This window comes from Anomaloglossus baeobatrachus, chromosome 2, assembly GCF_048569485.1.
Source record: "Anomaloglossus baeobatrachus isolate aAnoBae1 chromosome 2, aAnoBae1.hap1, whole genome shotgun sequence".
NCBI lineage: Eukaryota > Metazoa > Chordata > Amphibia > Anura > Aromobatidae > Anomaloglossus > Anomaloglossus baeobatrachus.
This window is the reverse complement of record NC_134354.1, coordinates 794,225,911-794,245,129: the sequence shown is the minus strand read 5'-3', so window position 1 is coordinate 794,245,129 and position 19,219 is coordinate 794,225,911. Positions and strand designations below refer to the sequence as shown.

General features: G+C 47.3%; 1 protein-coding gene across 2 annotated transcripts in view; it reads left to right on the top strand.

The window, feature by feature from the left end:
* Nucleotides 1–19,219, top strand: part of LOC142292370 (neuronal acetylcholine receptor subunit alpha-10-like) — a 159,742-nt gene that overhangs the window by 123,549 nt on the left and 16,974 nt on the right. For both annotated transcript variants that reach the window (XM_075337693.1, XM_075337694.1), the window contains one exon: nucleotides 4,133–4,665. In XM_075337693.1, coding sequence (XP_075193808.1) covers nucleotides 4,133–4,665 — 533 coding nt within the window. The remainder of the gene's footprint in view (nucleotides 1–4,132; nucleotides 4,666–19,219) is intronic.

Genomic DNA, 19,219 nt, shown 5'->3' with positions numbered 1-19,219 from the left:
CATCCTGGCCCCTTCCATTAATAACATTCTCCATACTGGCCCCTTCCATTAATAACATTCCCCATCCTGGCCCCTTCCATTAATAACATTCCCCATCCTGGCCCCTTCCATTAATAACATTCCCCATCCTGGCCCCTTCCATTAATAACATTCCCCATCCTGGCCCCTTCCATTAATAACATTCCCCATCCTGGCCCCTTCCATTAATAACATTCCCCATCCTGGCCCCTTCCATTAATAACATTCCCCATCCTGGCCCCTTCCATTAATAATATTCCTCGTCCTGGCCCCTTCCATTAATAACATTCTCTGTCCTGGATCCTTCCATTAATAACATTCCCCATCCTGGCCCCTTCCATTAATAACATTCCCCCTCCTGGCCCCTTCCATTAATAACATTCCCCATCCTGGCCCCTTCCATTAATAACATTCCCCATCCTGGCCCCTTCCATTAATAACATTCCTCATCCTGGCCCCTTCCATTAATAACATTCCCCATCCTGGCCCCTTCCATTAATAACATTCCCCATCCTGGCCCCTTCCATTAATAACATTCCCCATCCTGGCTTCTTCCAGTAATAACATTCCCCATCCTGGCCCCTTCCATTAATAACATTCCTCATCCTGGCCCCTTCCATTAATAACATTCCCCATCCTGGCTTCTTCCAGTAATAACATTCCCCATCCTGGCCCCTTCCATTAATAATATTCCTCATCCTGGCCCCTTCCATTAATAACATTCCCCATCCTGGCTTCTTCCATTAATAACATTCCCCATCCTGGCCCCTTCCATTAATAATATTCCTCATCCTGGCCCCTTCCATTAATAATATTCCTCATCCTGGCCCCTTCCATTAATAACATTCCCCATCCTGGCCCCTTCCATTAATAACATTCCTCATCCTGGCCCCTTCCATTAATAACATTCCTCATCCTGGCCCCTTCCATTAATAACATTCCTCATCCTGGCCCCTTCCATTAATAACATTCTCCATACTGGCCCCTTCCATTAATAACATTCCCCATCCTGGCCCCTTCCATTAATAACATTCCCCATCCTGGCCCCTTCCATTAATAACATTCCTCATCCTGGCCCCTTCCATTAATAACATTCCTCATCCTGGCCCCTTCCATTAATAACATTCTCCATACTGGCCCCTTCCATTAATAACATTCCCCATCCTGGCCCCTTCCATTAATAACATTCCCCATCCTGGCCCCTTCCATTAATAACATTCCCCATCCTGGCCCCTTCCATTAATAACATTCCCCATCCTGGCCCCTTCCATTAATAACATTCCCCATCCTGGCCCCTTCCATTAATAACATTCCCCATCCTGGCCCCTTCCATTAATAACATTCCCCATCCTGGCCCCTTCCATTAATAACATTCCTCATCCTGGCCCCTTCCATTAATAACATTCTCCATACTGGCCCCTTCCATTAATAACATTCCCCATCCTGGCCCCTTCCATTAATAACATTCCCCATCCTGGCCCCTTCCATTAATAACATTCCCCATCCTGGCCCCTTCCATTAATAACATTCCCCATCCTGGCCCCTTCCATTAATAACATTCCCCATCCTGGCCCCTTCCATTAATAACATTCCCCATCCTGGCCCCTTCCATTAATAACATTCTCTGTCCTGGATCCTTCCATTAATAACATTCCCCATCCTGGCCCCTTCCATTAATAACATTCCCCCTCCTGGCCCCTTCCATTAATAACATTCCCTATCCTGGCCCCTTCCATTAATAACATTCCCCATCCTGGCCCCTTCCATTAATAACATTCCTCATCCTGGCCCCTTCCATTAATAACATTCCCCATCCTGGCCCCTTCCATTAATAACATTCCCCATCCTGGCCCCTTCCATTAATAACATTCCCCATCCTGGCCCCTTCCATTAATAACATTCCCCATCCTGGCCCCTTCCATTAATAACATTCCCCATCCTGGCCCCTTCCATTAATAACATTCCCCATCCTGGCCCCTTCCATTAATAACATTCCCCATCCTGGCCCCTTCCATTAATAACATTCCCCATCCTGGCCCCTTCCATTAATAACATTCTCTGTCCTGGATCCTTCCATTAATAACATTCCCCATCCTGGCCCCTTCCATTAATAACATTCTCTGTCCTGGATCCTTCCATTAATAACATTCCCCATCCTGGCCCCTTCCATTAATAACATTCCCCATCCTGGCCCCTTCCATTAATAACATTCCCCATCCTGGCCCCTTCCATTAATAACATTCCCCATCCTGGCCCCTTCCATTAATAACATTCCTCATCCTGGCCCCTTCCATTAATAACATTCCCCATCCTGGCCCCTTCCATTAATAACATTCCCCATCCTGGCCCCTTCCATTAATAACATTCCCCATCCTGGCCCCTTCCAGTAATAATATTCCTCATTTTGGTGGTCACCAGTATTCATTTCTTCCACTCTTCTTTAACACATTTCACCTTCCCCTATTCCTATGACGTGCGGTGTCCTCTGTAAAAGCTGGGGTAGAGGCCGGCAGCTGAATCAAACATTGCTGCAATGAGCGTCGTATGATGTGACTGCCATGTGCTAACTGTGACATTCATGTGAACGTCAGCTTCCGGCCTCTGATTTGCCAGCAGCAAGTATTGCAGTGCGGGGAGCCGGTGGTTCTTTGTGTTGCAATACATTTCATCTGAATGTGCGTCCTCAGATCCATACCCAGCTGAGATATGCACTGGCTTCCTGCCAAATTGCACCCTCTGTGACCGAGATTATGTCCCTGGCCTTCACTAGTCCTATAATGATCCAGAGTTACAGCATTATCCTCCAGTCACCTCCAGAGCTGCAATCACTATTCTGCTGTTACATTATATCTTATCCTCCAGAGTTGCAGTCACTATTCTGCTGCTACATTGTGTCTTATTTTCCTGTCACCTCCAGAGCTGCAGTCACTATTCTGCTGTTACATAGTGTCTTATCCTCCAGTAACCTCCAGAGCTGCAGTTACTATTCTGCTGTTTCATCGTGTCTTATCCTCCAGTCACCTCCAGAACTGCACTCACTATTCTGCTGTCACATCATCATGTCTTATCCTCCAGTCACCTCAAGAGCAGCAGTCACTATTTTGCTATTACACGACTTGTACTCTAGTCACCTCCAGAGCTGCAGTTACATTGTGTCTTATCATTGCATGTCTCATCTTATGACTTTTAACTATCATCCACACTAATCCGATCCTTCCACTCCTTGCTCCAAGACTTCTCCCGAGCTGCACCACCCTCTGGAATGCTCTACCCCAAGAAAATAGGAAGATGCACAACTTACACAGCTTCAAACGCTCCTTAAAAACATATCTTTTTAGAGTGGCCTATCACCCTCCCTAATCAAAGTCAGTTCATCTATATCCCCTCCACTATTTCTCAGAACATAATACTCCCTCAAACTCCACCGCACCCGAAACCATTACAAAGCTTGGCTGGTGACGGCTCATGCAGCCTTTATCTATCCGCCATTTTTTGCTGATGGCTTTAGTTATTGTATCTTCTATAACTGTTACTTATGTTTGTTTGTATATGAACCCCTGAATTGTAAAGTGCTGCAGAATACGTTGGCACCATAGAAATAAGAGACAGTAGAACAGAAGAATAGTGAATGCAGCTCTGGAGGTGACTGGAGGATAAGACATAATGTAACAGCAGAATAATGACTGCAGCTCCTCAGGTGAGTGAAAAATAGGACACGATGTAAGGCAAACAGTGACTGCAGCTCTGGAGGTGACTGGAGGATAAGACATGATGTAACAGCAGAACAGTGACTGCAGCTCTGGAGGTGACTGGAGGATAAGACATGATGTAACAGCAGAACAGTGACTGCAGCTCTGGAGGTGACTGGAGGATAAGACATGATGTAACAGCAGAACAGTGACTGCAGCTCTGGAGGTGACTGGAGGATAAGACATGATGTAACAGCAGAATAGTCACTGCAGCTCTGGAGGTGACTGGAGGATAAGACATGATGTAACAGCAGAACAGTGACTGCAGCTCTGGAGGTGACTGGAGGATAAGACCTGTTCCCGGGATCAGTACAATAATCCAGTCTACACTATTATGGTTTTTCTCTGTTTTTCCCTGTTTTCAGCGCTGATGATCAGTTTACCGGATCGATGGAGACTAACGTGGTGATCCGATACGACGGGCAGATCATGTGGGACTCTCCGGCCATCACGAAGAGCTCCTGTAAGGTGGATGTCTCCTTCTTCCCCTTTGATGGACAGCAATGTCGCTTGACCTTCGGCTCTTGGACATATAATGGTAATCAGATCGACATCCTGAACGGTCTGGATACTGGGGATCTGACGGACTTTGTGGAGAACGTAGAGTGGGAGGTGCTGGGAATGCCAGCGAAGAAGAACGTGATCACCTATGGCTGCTGCTCGGAGCCGTACCCCGATGTCACCTACACCCTGATGCTGAAGAGGAGAGCCTCCTTCTACATCTTCAACCTCCTCCTTCCTTGTGTGATGATCTCCTTCCTGGCTCCGCTGGGCTTCTACCTCCCGGCAGACTCTGGGGAGAAGGTGTCCCTGGGTGTCACCGTTCTTCTGGCCCTCACCGTGTTCCAGCTGCTTGTGGCTGAGAGTATGCCACCCTCCGAAAACGTGCCACTCATCGGTGAGTACCGAAAACACCAAAACCAAAGTCAACTGTGAGGGTGGACACACATGACAACCATTCATGATGACCGAGATACAGGGTGTCTGCTCAGCATGACCTGTCCGGCCTCGCCCTCTACGAGGAGACATTGGGTCCATGTAGGAAAACCAAAAAACATAGGTTCTCTGCGTAGTGTCTTATGTGAGCTATGTATGATTCAATATGGCAGTATTATGTGGTCACTAGAAGGTATTATTTAGATGTGGTAATGTTAAGTGTTTCGTGTATCGTTTCTCATATGAGCACTATACGGTAGATAAGGTAATATGCTGGCACTATATGGTAGTATTATTTATCCCCTGTTTGATGCAGTATGTCAGTATTATGTGGTCACTAGAAGGTATCATTTAGATGTAGTAATGTCATGTGTTCTCTGTATCGTTGTATGAGCACTATATGGTGCCAGACAGTAATATGTGGGCACTGTATGGTAGCATTATTTGTCCTCTGTATGATGCAGTATGGCAGTATTATGGGGTCACTAGTAGGTATTATTTAGATGTGATAATTAGGGATGATCAAATACCTCAAATATTCGGCTCTGCGAATATTCAACGAATAGGTCGCCGCTATGCGAATATTCAATGTGCAATGTAAGTCTATGGGAAACCCGAATAGTTGTTATTCGAGTCTCCCATAGACTTACATTGTGCATCGAATATTCGCGAATAGTGGGGATTTATTCGGCAAATATTGGCAAAGCCGAATATTTGAGGTATTCGAGTGATAATGTCATATGTTCTCTTTATCGTTTCTTATATGAGCATTATACGGTACAATAAAGGTAATATGTGGGCACTGTATGGTAGTATTATTATTATTATTATTTATTATTATAGCGCCATCAATTCCATGGCGCTTTACATGTGAAAGGGGTATACATAATAGGGACAAGTACAATAATAATAAACAATACAAGACACAGACAGGTACAGGAGGACGGAGGTCCCTGCCCGCGAGGGCTCACAGTCTACAGGAGGACGGAGGACCCTGCCCGCGAGGGCTCACGGTCTACAGGAGGATAGAGGTCCCTGCCCGCGAGGGCTCACAGTCTACAGGGGATAGAGGTCCCTGCCCGCGAGGGCTCAGTCTACAGGAGGATAGAGGACCCTGCCCGCGAGGCCTCACAGTCTACAGGAGGATAGAGGTCCCTGCCCGCGAGGGCTCACAGTCTACAGGGGATAGAGGTCCCTGCCCGCGAGGGCTCACAGTCTACAGGGGATAGAGGTCCCTGCCCGCGAGGGCTCAGTCTACAGGAGGAGAGAAGACCCTGCCTGCGAGGACTCATCGTCTACAAGGGATGGGTGAGGATACAGTAGGTGAGGGCAGAGCTGGTTATTCTTATTATTTGTCCTCTATATGATGCATTATGGCAGTGTTATTTAGATGTGATAATGTCATATGTTCTCTGTATCCTTTCTCATGTGAGCATTATACAGTACGATAAGGTAATATAAGGGCACTGTTAGATATCACCGAGGTATGGTGTCTTCAAAAAGTATTCATACCCCGTGATCTTTTCCACATTTTCTCACGTTACACCCACAAACGTAAATGTCTGTTATTGGGATTTGATGTGATAAGAACATTAAGTGAAAGTATAAAGGAATTGATACATTTCCTAAATACTCGGCTCTGAAGATTAAATCATTTAGACAGTAAAAGGTGATCTTTATCGAAGATATTCCCTCACGTGCAGTTTTTTCACAGACGGACTCCATCGGCTTTTTCTTACTTTGACCCTTTTATGTCACTTTTGGTGGATGATTTTGGTGTCATTAGATTGGTTGGAAATGAATGGACGCTGCGCTGCGATAGGCTGCTGTGGGCAGAGAAGATCTTCTTAACGAGCTCCCAAATAGTGTGATTGTGTCCATAGCGACCAATCAGAGCACAGCTTTCACTTTACCTCAGCAGTATAAGAACTTTAGTCTGCTCTGTGATTGGTTGCTGTGGGGAGCAAAAGCAGATTTTCTTTCAGTCACAGTCCACTAGAGTGTGGTAGTGTGCATAGCAACCAATCAGAGCACAGCTTTCATTTTACCTCAGCGGTATAAGAACTTAAATCTGCACTGTGATTGGTTGCTATGCGGAGCAAAAACAGAGTTTCTTTCAGTCACAGTCCATTAGAGTGTGGTAGTGTGCATAGCAACCAATCAGAGCACAGCTTTCACTTTACCTCAGCAGTATAAGAACTTTAGTCTGCTCTGTGATTGGTTGCCGTGGGTAGGAAAGACAGAGTTTCTTTCAGTCACAGTCCATTAGAGTGTGGTAGTGTGCATAGCAACCAATCAGAGCACAGCTTTCATTTTATCTCAGCGGTATAAGAACTTAAATCTGCACTGTGATTGGTTGCTGTGCGGAGCAAAGACAGAGTTTCTTTCAGTCACAGTCCATTAGAGTGTGGTAGTGTGCATAGCAACCAATCAGAGCACAGCTTTCACTTTACCTCATCAGTATAAGAATGTAAATCTGCTCTGTGATTGGTTGCTGTGCGGAGCAAAGACAGAGTTTCTTTCAGTCACAGTCCATTAGAGTGTGGTAGTGTGCATAGCAACCAATCAGAGCACAGCTTTCACTTTACCTCAGCAGTATAAGAATGTAAATCTGCTCTGTGATTGGTTGCTATGCGGAGCAAAGGTAGATTTTCTTTCAGTCACAGTCCATTAGAGTGTGGTAGTGTGCATAGCAACCAATCAGAGCACAGCTTTCACTTTACCTCAGCAGTATAAGAACTTTAGTCTGCTCTGTGATTGGTTGCCGTGGGGAGGAAAGGAGATTTTCAGCCTCTGATCTGGAGGGAATCGTAAAATCCTAGTGATGGCTGGCACTGTGCGGGCAACGTGGAGGGCTTCAACCTTTACAAATGAAAAGGAAATAATATGCCCGAATCTCCTGTCAGCGACTCACCCTGCGCCTCGCGGTCCAGGATCACCGGTCCCTTCACCTCCGGAGAAACTTAAAGATTCACCTGATTCAGAAGATTCAGACGGATTCTGAGGAGACTTTCACACTGGTCCCAACGAGCTGCAGCTTATTTTACATCTTGAAATAATGATTTAGTCCAGGACTTGGACCTTCCTAAACATTCTGCAGAACTGGCTCTAGACTAAGGAAAGATCCTGCTCGCTCCTGGACCTGTTCTTCATGCTACAGAAGAGGAGAAAGGAATTCCTTCCAGACTTTCTCACGACGTGCTCAGGTCTATTGCAGCCATGTTCCTGAGCTGATAATATTGGGCACATTTTTGGCTACAAAAAAGATTTTTCTTGTTCTTTTCACTTGTACGTAATTTCACTTATGTTTTGTGCAAAATCCATAGATAGAAGTGTTAATTGAAATCAGGGCATAAGAAAAGTATCAGTCATTGGATGTGAAAACATTGTCATAAACCCATATTTTATAAACCTGTGATATATGAAAAATGTGATGTGCATTTGTATTCAGCCCCCAGAGTCTGTACTTTGTAGGACCACCTTTCTCTGTCTTGCATTTGTATTCAGTCCCTGGAGTCAGTTCTTTGTAGGACCACCTTTCTCTGTCTTGCATTTGTATTCAGTCCCTGGAGTCAGTTCTTTGTAGGACCACCTTTCTCTGTCTTGCATTTGTATTCAGTCCCTGGAGTCTGTACTTTGTAGGACCACCTTTCTCTGTCTTGCATTTGTATTCAGTCCCTGGAGTCTGTACTTTGTAGGACCACCTTTCTCTGTCTTGCATTTGTATTCAGTCCCTGGAGTCAGTTCTTTGTAGGACCACCTTTCTCTGTCTTGCATTTGTATTCAGTCCCTGGAGTCTGTACTTTGTAGGACCACCTTTCTCTGTCTTGCATTTGTATTCAGTCCCTGGAGTCTGTACTTTGTAGGACCACCTTTCTCTGTCTTGCATTTGTATTCAGTCCCTGGAGTCTGTACTTTGTAGGACCACCTTTCTCTGTCTTGCATTTGTATTCAGTCCCTGGAGTCAGTTCTTTGTAGGACCACCTTTCTCTGTCTTGCATTTGTATTCAGTCCCTGGAGTCAGTTCTTTGTAGGACCACCTTTCTCTGTCTTGCATTTGTATTCAGTCCCTGGAGTCTGTACTTTGTAGGACCACCTTTCTCTGTCTTGCATTTGTATTCAGTCCCTGGAGTCAGTTCTTTGTAGGACCACCTTTCTCTGTCTTGCATTTGTATTCAGTCCCTGGAGTCTGTACTTTGTAGGACCACCTTTCTCTGTCTTGCATTTGTATTCAGTCCCTGGAGTCAGTTCTTTGTAGGACCACCTTTCTCTGTCTTGCATTTGTATTCAGTCCCTGGAGTCTGTACTTTGTAGGACCACCTTTCTCTGTCTTGCATTTGTATTCAGTCCCTGGAGTCTGTACTTTGTAGGACCACCTTTCTCTGTCTTGCATTTGTATTCAGCCGCCAGGGTCAGTACTTTGTAGGAACATTTTCAATCATGTATTAGTGTACCGCCCCCGTGCCAGCAGCCAGGCTGCTCGGGTCCGGATCCGCAGTGTGGCTCGAGGGATTCTACCGGATCCGGGGGTCGCGTGGACACTTCAAATAAAAGGGGACGTATTTGTACGGGATTTGCCATAAACTGTCTGTGACGCCACCCACGGTGTGTGGTGAAGTGTGGCACCACCGCTACTGTTGTGGGATACCCAGGGGCGATGGGATGGCAGCTGGATGTTAACCCCTCCGTGGGTAGGGATGGATGCCCCGGGGCCCAGTGTCTTTATGCCGGGGATGGTAATTGCAGGGGCCGGCGCACCCGGTCGGACCGGGGAATGTTAGGTTTCTCATGGTTGAATAAGTCACACAAGTCCAGTGGTAAACCAAGGTGCTGGTGGCCGGCCGCCGTCGTCGGGTGTATCTGGTCCCTCACCCGGGCTGATGATCCGTATCACTTTCCTCTGCACTCTGTGTTTAGTGTGTTGGACTTCCTGGTGTGAAACACGGGAGTACGCTCCTGGTCCTTTTGTTGGGAGCCTTGCCCGCTGACGCTGACCCTTGGGATCTACCGGGCGGATGCCCTATCCCCCGCGGTGGGCTGTTGTCTGCTTTTGGGACTTTGGTTGGGACAGGACCTATAATCCTGCCCTCAATTGGTTAATAAGCTAGGCCGTTGGTTCCGGTCCTGGCTTCAGGGTCTAAGTACCCCCCCCTGTGCATGGTTTCCGGGTCGGTTCTCCGGTGTTGGTACCGACGGGCTCCAACCCTGTCCTGGTCCACCTCGGATCTCTGGCAGCTGCCTTCCCGTCTCCTGTTAGATACGGACCACCGTCTGCCACCTAGCCAGTACGCCGGGGCTCCAACTTAGATGCCTTTCCTTTCTGAACTTGAGCTTCACCTCCTCACTACTACTCCACTCCACCTGAACTACAACTTCAGACTCTCAACTCTTAACTGACTCTTTTCCCGCCCCGGGTTCTCCAGACCCCTAGGTGGGCGTTTCTCATCCGCCTGGCCCGGCCCACTGGTGTGTCTGTCCTACCCTAAGGGAGGGTGGCTAGGGTTTCAGGTCGGCTGTATGTAACCCTGTGTGGGAAGGTGTTGTGCGGGGGCCTCTCTGTGTGACTACCTGGTTTTGCCAGGGCATCACTTTAGTATTCCCCCTGGACTCAATACTTTGTAGGACCACCTTTCTCTGTCTTTTGGGGTCTCTTTAGCTTTGCACATCTAGAGGTGACATTTTCCTCTTCTCTCGCTCAGTGATATTGGATGGAGATGTCTGTGATCTGTGATTTTCACATCTTGTCACAGATTCTCGGTGGATTTGGGTCTGGGCTGTGACTCGGCCGCTCACACACAGGAATATGCTCTGGTCTGAACCCTCCATTGTAGCTCTGCAGGATGTGGAGGGTGGTCGTTGTTCTGCTGGAAGGTGAACCTACGCCGCGGTCTTCTGCAGCTTCTATGAGGTTTCCCTGCAGGATTGTCCTGTATTTAGCTCCATCCATCTTCCCATCACCTCTGTCCAGCTTCCCTGCCCCTGCTGAAGAAAAGCCTCCCCACAGCAGGATGCTGCCTTCACCATGTATGACAGTGGGGAGGATGTTTTCAGGGCGATGTCCAGGGTTAGTTTTTCACCACACGTAGTGTTTTGTATTTAGCCCAAAAGGTTCTCCTTTGATCTCATCTGACCAGAGCCCCTTCCTCCACCGCTCGCTGTGTCTCCTACATGGCTTTTTGCAAACTGTAAATAGGATTTCTTATCTCTTGCTTTTCAAAAATTTCTTCTTGCCTCTCTTCCAGAAAGGGCAGATTTGTGGAGTCAAATTGTCGTCCTATGGACAGATTTTCCCGAGCTATGATCTCTACTGCTCCCCAGTGACAATGGGCCTCCCGGCTACTTCTCTCAATAGTGCTGTTCTTCGTGGTATGTCAGTTTTAGTGGACGCCGTGTTTTGTAGGTTTGCAATTGTGCTGTACTCCTTCCACTTTTAGATTATGGACTGAACAGTTCATCAAGAAATGTTCAGAACTTGGGCTATATTTTTTTATAACCTAACCCTGCTTTACTCCTCTTTATCCCTGACCGGTCTGGTGGGTTCCTTGTTTGATCCCTGATGTTCTCACACAAACCTCTGAGGCTGTCACAGATCAGCTGTAGTTATACTAAGGAGAATTTCCCCAGGAGTAGGCCGTGTACTGATTATGTGATGTATGGAGGTGACTGGTCACTCAGGCTTTTATTTAGGGGGATCAGACTACAGGGGGCTGAATACAAATGCATCTCACAATATTCAGATTTATATTTTTATAGTGTTTTGAAAACCCGGTATCATTTCCTTTACACTTCACAAATACTTGTTACTTAGTGTTGGTGTCACATAAAATCCCAATAAAATACATTACAGATTGTGGGAGTAATGTGAAAAAGTTGTAAACGTTTGTGGGGTATGAAAACTTTTTCAAGGCACTATATTATGATCTCGTATATAGTCCGCAATCAGATTTAATGATGCTAAGCTCATACAGTATCTCTTAAACATGGAATCTGACTTTCTAACAAACGGAGACAGCAACAGCGTGGAAAGAAATGTCGGATCTATTTGTCAGGCTGATCCCGAAATCCGGCTCAGAGGAGACTCTGGATCTCTGCATCACAGGATCACACAGAGAATGTCCAGAGATCACATATCCCGGTGTTTCTTAAGCCTGCTTTACACACTTCAATAAATCCTTCAATCCGTCGTCGGGGTCAAGTTGTAAGTGATGCACATCCGGCATCGTTCGTGACGTGTTTGCGTGTGAAACCTACATGCGATCGATATTGAACGAAAATACGGTGATCGCATACACGTCGTTTATTCCTCATACATTGGACGTTTTGTTGTACGAAACTAGTGAATTGTAACGTGTGACATCCCTCATACGATTTTGGTGTCTGAGGCTATGTGCGCAGGTGTGCGCTCTGCACCGCAGCTTAAAAAAGGTCTGCTTCAGAGCGCAGCTGAAAAGCGCCTCACAATGTCTGTCATGCACTAATCTCTGTCAGTCCGTCACTATCTCTGTCCCTCACTCTCAGTCCATGTCAGTCTATCCCCCTCTCTCATATACTCACCGATCCCCGGCGCTGCACGGCATTCACACTGCTCCGGCGGCTTTTACTGTTTTGAAAAAGCCGGCCGCCCATTAAACAATCTCGTATTCCCTGCTTACCCCGCCCACCGGCGCCTATGATTGGTTACAGTGAGACACGCCCCCACGCTGAGTGACAGGTGTCACACTGCACCCAATCACAGCAGCCGGTGGGCGTGTCTATACTGTGTAGTGAAATAAATAAATAAATAATTAAAAAAAACGGCGTGCGGTCCCCCCCAATTTTAAAACCAGCCAGATAAAGCCATACGGCTGAAGGCTGGTATTCTCAGGATGGGGAGCTCCACGTTATGGGGAGCCCCCCAGCCTAACAATATCAGCCAACAGCCGCCCAGAATTGCCGCATACATAAGATGCGACAGTTCTGGGACAGTACCCGGCTCTTCCCGATTTGCCCTGGTGCGTTGGCAAATCGGGGTAATAAGGAGTTATTGGCAGCCCATAGCTGCCAATAAGTCCTAAATTAATCATGTCAGGCGTCTATGAGACACCCTCCATGATTAATCTGTAAGTGACAGTAAAAAAACACACACACCCGAAAAAAATTCTTTATTAGAAATAAAAAACACAAACAAATTCCCTCATTACCAATTTATTAACCCCGACAAACCCTCCATGTCCGGCGTAATCCACGGTCCTCCAGCGTCGCGTCCAGCTCTGCTGCATGGAGGTGACAGGAGCAGCAGCAGACACCGCCGCTCCGGTCACCTCCACGCAGGTAATGAAGACAGCCGTGCGATCAGCTGATCTGTCACTGAGGTTACCCGCTGTCACTGGATCCAGCGGTGGCCGCGGGTAACCTCAGTGACAGCTCAGCTGATCGCGCTACTCACCTCCGCCGCCGGAGCAGTGTGAATGCCGTGCAGAGCCGGGGATCGGGGATTGGTGAGTATGAGAGAGGGCTGCTAACTTCAGTCACTTAGGAGATTAGCGGTCACCGGTGAGTCCTTCACTGGTGACCGCTAATCAGGGCGCGACACAGACAGAGCCGCAGCATGACCGTGAAGTCGGGTGAAGTTCACCCAAGTTCATTCTGACAGTGCGGCTCTGTCTGTGTCTGCTGTCATCTGCCATTCAGCTCTGCTACATGGCTGTCTGTGTCTGCTGTCATCTGCCATTCACCGCTGCTACATGGCTGTCTGTGTCTGCTGTCATCTGCCATTCAGGTCTGCTACATGGCTGTCTGTGTCTGCTGTCATCTGCCATTCACCGCTGCTACATGGCTGTCTGTGTCTGCTGTCATCTGCCATTCAGCTCTGCTACATGGCTGTCTGTGTCTGCTGTCATCTGCCATTCACCGCTGCTACATGGCTGTCTGTGTCTGCTGTCAGCGGCCATTCAGCTCTGCTACATGGCTGTCTGTGTCTGCTGTCATCTGCCATTCAGCTCTGCTACATGGCTCTGTCTGTGTCTGCTGTCATCTGCCATTCAGCTCTGCTACATGGCTCTGTCTGTGTCTGCTGTCAGCGGCCATTCAGCTCTGCTACATGGCTGTCTGTGTCTGCTGTCAGTGGCTATTCAGCTCTGCTACATGGCTGTCTGTGTCTGCTGTCAGCGGCCATTCAGCTCTGCTACATGGCTGTCTGTGTCTGCTGTCAGTGGCCATTCAGCTCTGCTACATGGCTCTGTCTGTGTCTGCTGTCATCTGCCATTCAGCTCTGCTACATGGCTGTCTGTGGCTGCTGTTAGCGGCCATGTAGCAGAGCTGAATGGCAGATGACATAGTAAAAACGCATCTCTACACATTACACACGCTTGGCAAGTCAATAAATAAAAAAAAAAAAAAAAAGGTGCCCAATGCATACGTCACAGAACACATGATCTAAAGGATCGCACACAAAATTGATCAATTTAACATAGACTACTAACGCTCGTGTGACCGCAAATGAACGACCTACGTGCAATCTCATTCAATCGCATATGCGACCTGGGCGTGTCACATCGCATACGAGATCGCACACCTAATTGTAAGGTGTAAAGCTGGCTTTAGGGAAGTAAAGTGTGACATTATTGAGAGGAAGATGTGTCCTCCTATCGTGATACGATTATTGTGATTATTATATAGTGTATTATCCTCTGACACCAGAGGACAGATCGCGAAGGGTCATAATCAGAGGCATGCAAAGAAGCGGGAGACACCACAAGGCTCCTGAGCGTCTGGCGGGATACTGGTGATCTATAGATGTAGAGGGCATCATCTCCGTACAAAGCCATGTCTGAAGTCTAAGAATATTTATTATTGCAACAGGTGAAATAAGCTGCTATTGACATGAATTTCTCACCAGATGTCAGTAACAACACATCCAATCCACACAGGCAATGAAATCACTATACAGTGCTGGCCAAAAGTATTGGCACCCCTGCAATTCCGTCAGATCATACTCAGTTTCTTCTTGAAAATTATTGCAGTCACAAATTCTTTTGTATTATTATCTTCATTTATTTTGCTTGCAATGAAAAAACACAAAAGAGAATGAAACAAAAATCAAATCATTGATCATTTCACACAAAACTCCAAAAATGGGCCAGACAAAAGTCTTGGCACCCTTAGCCTAATACTTGGTTGCACAACCTTTAGCCAAAATAACTGCGCACAACCGCTTCCGGTTCCATCAATGAGTTTCTTACAATGCTCTGCTGGAATTTTAGACCATTCTTCTTTGGCAAACTGCTCCGGGTCCCTGAGATTTGAAGGGGGCCTTCTCCAAACTGCCATTGTGAGATCTTTCCACAGGTTTTCTATGGGGTTCAGGTCTGGACTCATTGCTGGCCACTTTTGTAGTCTCCAGTGCTTTTTCTCAAACCATTTTCTAGTGCTTTTTGAAGTGTGTTTTGGGCCATTGTCCTGCTGGAAGACCCATGACCTCTGAGGAAGACCCAGCTTTCTCACACTGGACCCTACATTTTCCCAAAAAGCTCTACTTTTGTCTCATGTGACCAGAGAACATTCTTCCAAAACGTTTTAAGCTTTCTCAGGTAAGTTTTGGCAAACTCCAGCCTGGCTTTTTTATGTCTCGGGGTAAGAAGTGGGGTCTTCCTGGGTATCCTACCATACAGTCCCTCTTCATTCAGACGCAGACGGATAGTACGGGTGACACTGTTGTACCCTCGGACTGCAGGGCAGCTTGAGCTTGTTTGGATGTTAGTCGAGGTTCTTTATCCACCATCCGCACAATTTTGCGTTGAAATCTCTCGTCAATTTTTCTTTTCCTTCCACATCTAGGGAGGTTAGCCACAGTGCCATGGGCTTTACACTTCTTGATGACGCTGCGCACCATAGACACAGGAACTTTCAGGTCTTTGGAGATGGACTTGTAGCCTTGAGATTGCTCATGCTTCCTCACAATTTGGAGTCTCAAGTCCTCAGACAGTTCTTTGGTCTTCTTTCTTTTCTCCATGCTCAATGTGGTGCACACAAGGACACAGGACAGAGGCTGAGTCAACTTTACTCCATGTCACCTGCTGCAAGTGTGATTTATTATTGCCAGCACCTGTTAGGTGCCACAGGTAAGTTACAGGCGCTGTTATTACACACATTACAGAAGCAGCACAGGATTTTTCACACAGTGCCAATACTTTTGTCCACCCCCTTTTTATATTTGGTGTGGAATTATATCCAATTTGGCTTTATCACAATTTTTTTTATTTTTTTTTCATTGAAGACAAATTAAATGAACATAATACCAAAGAATTTGTGATTGCAATCATTTTCAGGAAGAAACTGAGTATTCTCTGACAGAATTGCAGGGGCGCCAATACTTTTGGCCAGCACTGTAGATGTCCATACATTATATGTAATAATGAGAAATAACAGAGAAAAGTATTGAACACGTTACTGAAATGTATTTAATACTTGGCACATTCTCCTTTGTTTGTGAGGAAACTTCCAGACACCTCCTGTATGGAGACACTAGTCGCCTGCATTGCTCAGGTGGATTTTGGCCATTCTTCCGCACACACTCCTCACATCCTGTATGGAGACACTAGTCATCTGCATTGCTCAGGGGGATTTTGGTCCATTCTTCCGCACACACTCCTCACATCCTGTATGGAGACACTAGTCACCTGCATTGCTCAGGTGGATTTTGGCCCATTCTTCCGCACACACTCCTCACATCCTGTATGGAGACACTAGTCACCTGCATTGCTCAGGTGGATTTTGGCTTATTCTTCCGCACACACTCCTCACATCCTGTATGGAGACACTGGTCACCTGCATTGCTCAGGTGGATTTTGGCTTATTCTTCCGCACACACTCCTCACATCCTGTATGGAGACACTAGTCACCTGCATTGCTCAGGTGGATTTTGGCCCAGTCTTCCGCACACACTCCTCACATCCTGTATGGAGACACTAGTCCCTGCATTGCTCAGGTGGATTTTGGTCCATTCTTCTGCACACACTCCTCACATCCTGTATGGAGACACTAGTCGCCTGCATTGCTCAGGTGGATTTTGGCCCATTCTTCCGCACACACTCCTCACATCCTGTATGGAGACACTAGTCACCTGCATTGCTCAGGTGGATTTTGGCCCATTCTTACACACACACTCCTCACATCCTGTATGGAGACACTAGTCGCCTGCAGTGCTCAGGTGGATTTTGGCCCATTCTTCCGCACACACTCCTCACATCCTATATGGAGACACTAGTCACCTGCATTGCTCAGGTGGATTTTGGCCCATTCTTACACACACACTCCTCACATCCTGTATGGAGACACTAGTCACCTGCATTGCTCAGGTGGATTTTGGCCCATTCTTACACACACACTCCTCACATCCTGTATGGAGACACTAGTCGCCTGCATTGCTCAGGTGGATTTTGGCCCATTCTTCCGCACACACTCCTCACATCCTGTATGGAGACACTAGTCACCTGCATTGTTCAGGTGGATTTTGGCCATTCTTCCGCACACACTCCTCACATCCTGTATGGAGACACTAGTCACCTGCATTGCTCAGGTGGATTTTGGCCCATTCTTCCGCACACACTCCTCACATCCTGTATGGAGACACTAGTCACCTGCATTGCTCAGGTGGATTTTGGCCCATTCTTCCACACACACTCCTCACATCCTGTATGGAGACACTAGTCACCTGCATTGCTCAGGTGGAGTTTGGCCCATTCTTCCATACACACTCCTCACATCCTGTATGGAGACACTAGTCACCTGCATTGTTCAGGTGGATTTTGGCCCATTCTTCCATACACACTCCTCACATCCTGTATGGAGACACTAGTCGCCTGCATTGCTCAGGTGGATTTTGGCCCATTCTTCCACACACACTCCTCACATCCTGTATGGAGACACTACCGTAGTCTCCTGCATTGCTCAGGTGGATTTTGGCTCATTCTTCCACACACACTCCTCACATCCTGTATGGAGACACTAGTCACCTGCATTGTTCAGGTGGATTTTGGCCCATTCTTCCGCACACAGTCCTCACATCCTGTATGGAGACACTGGTCGCCTGCATTGCTCAGGTGGATTTTGGCCCATTCTTCCGCACACACTCCTCACATCCTGTATGGAGACACTAGTCACCTGCATTGCTCAGGTGGATTTTGGCCCATTCTTCCACACACACTCCTCACATCCTGTATGGAGACACTAGTCACCTGCATTGCTCAGATGGATTTTGGCCCATTCTTCCATACACACTCCTCACATCCTGTATGGAGACACTAGTCACCTGCATTGCTCAGGTGGATTTTGGCCCATTCTTCCACACACACTCCTCACATCCTGTATGGAGACACTAATCGCCTGCATTGCTCAGGTGGATTTTGGCCCATTCTTCCGCACACACTCCTCACATCCTGTATGGAGACACTAGTCACCTGCATTGCTCAGGTTCATTTTGGCCCATTCTTCCGCACACACTCCTCACATCCTGTATGGAGACACTAGTCGCCTGCATTGCTCAGGTGGATTTTGGCCCATTCTTCCGCACACACACTCCTCACACCCTGTATGGAGACACTAATCGCCTGCATTGCTCAGGTGGATTTTGGCCCATTCTTCCGCACACACTCCTCACATCCTGTATGGAGACACTAGTCACCTGCATTGCTCAGGTTCATTTTGGCCCATTCTTCCGCACACACTCCTCACATCCTGTATGGAGACACTAGTCGCCTGCATTGCTCAGGTGGATTTTGGCCCATTCTTCCGCACACACTCCTCACATCCTGTATGGAGACACTAGTCGCCTGCATTGCTCAGGTGGATTTTGGCCCATTCTTCCATACACACTCCTCACATCCTGTATGGAGACACTAGTCACCTGCATTGCTCAGGTGGATTTTGGCCCATTCTTCCACACACACTCCTCACATCCTGTATGGAGACACTAGTCACCTGCATTGTTCAGGTGGATTTTGGCCCATTCTTCCGCACACACTCCTCACATCCTGTATGGAGACACTGGTCGCCTGCATTGCTCAGGTGGATTTTGGCCCATTCTTCCGCACACACTCCTCACATCCTGTATGGAGACACTAGTCACCTGCATTGCTCAGGTGGATTTTGGCCCATTCTTCCACACACACTCCTCACATCCTGTATGGAGACACTACTCACCTGCATTGCTCAGGTGGATTTTGGCCCATTCTTCCATACACACTCCTCACATCCTGTATGGAGACACTAGTCACCTGCATTGCTCAGGTGGATTTTGGCCCATTCTTCCACACACACTCCTCACATCCTGTATGGAGACACTACCGTAGTCTCCTGCATTGCTCAGGTGGATTTTGGCTCATTCTTCCACACACACTCCTCACATCCTGTATGGAGACACTAGTCGCCCGCATTGCTCAGGTGGATTTTGGCCCATTCTTCCGCACACACACTCCTCACATCCTGTATGGAGACACTAGTCACCTGCATTGCTCAGGTTCATTTTGGCCCATTCTTCT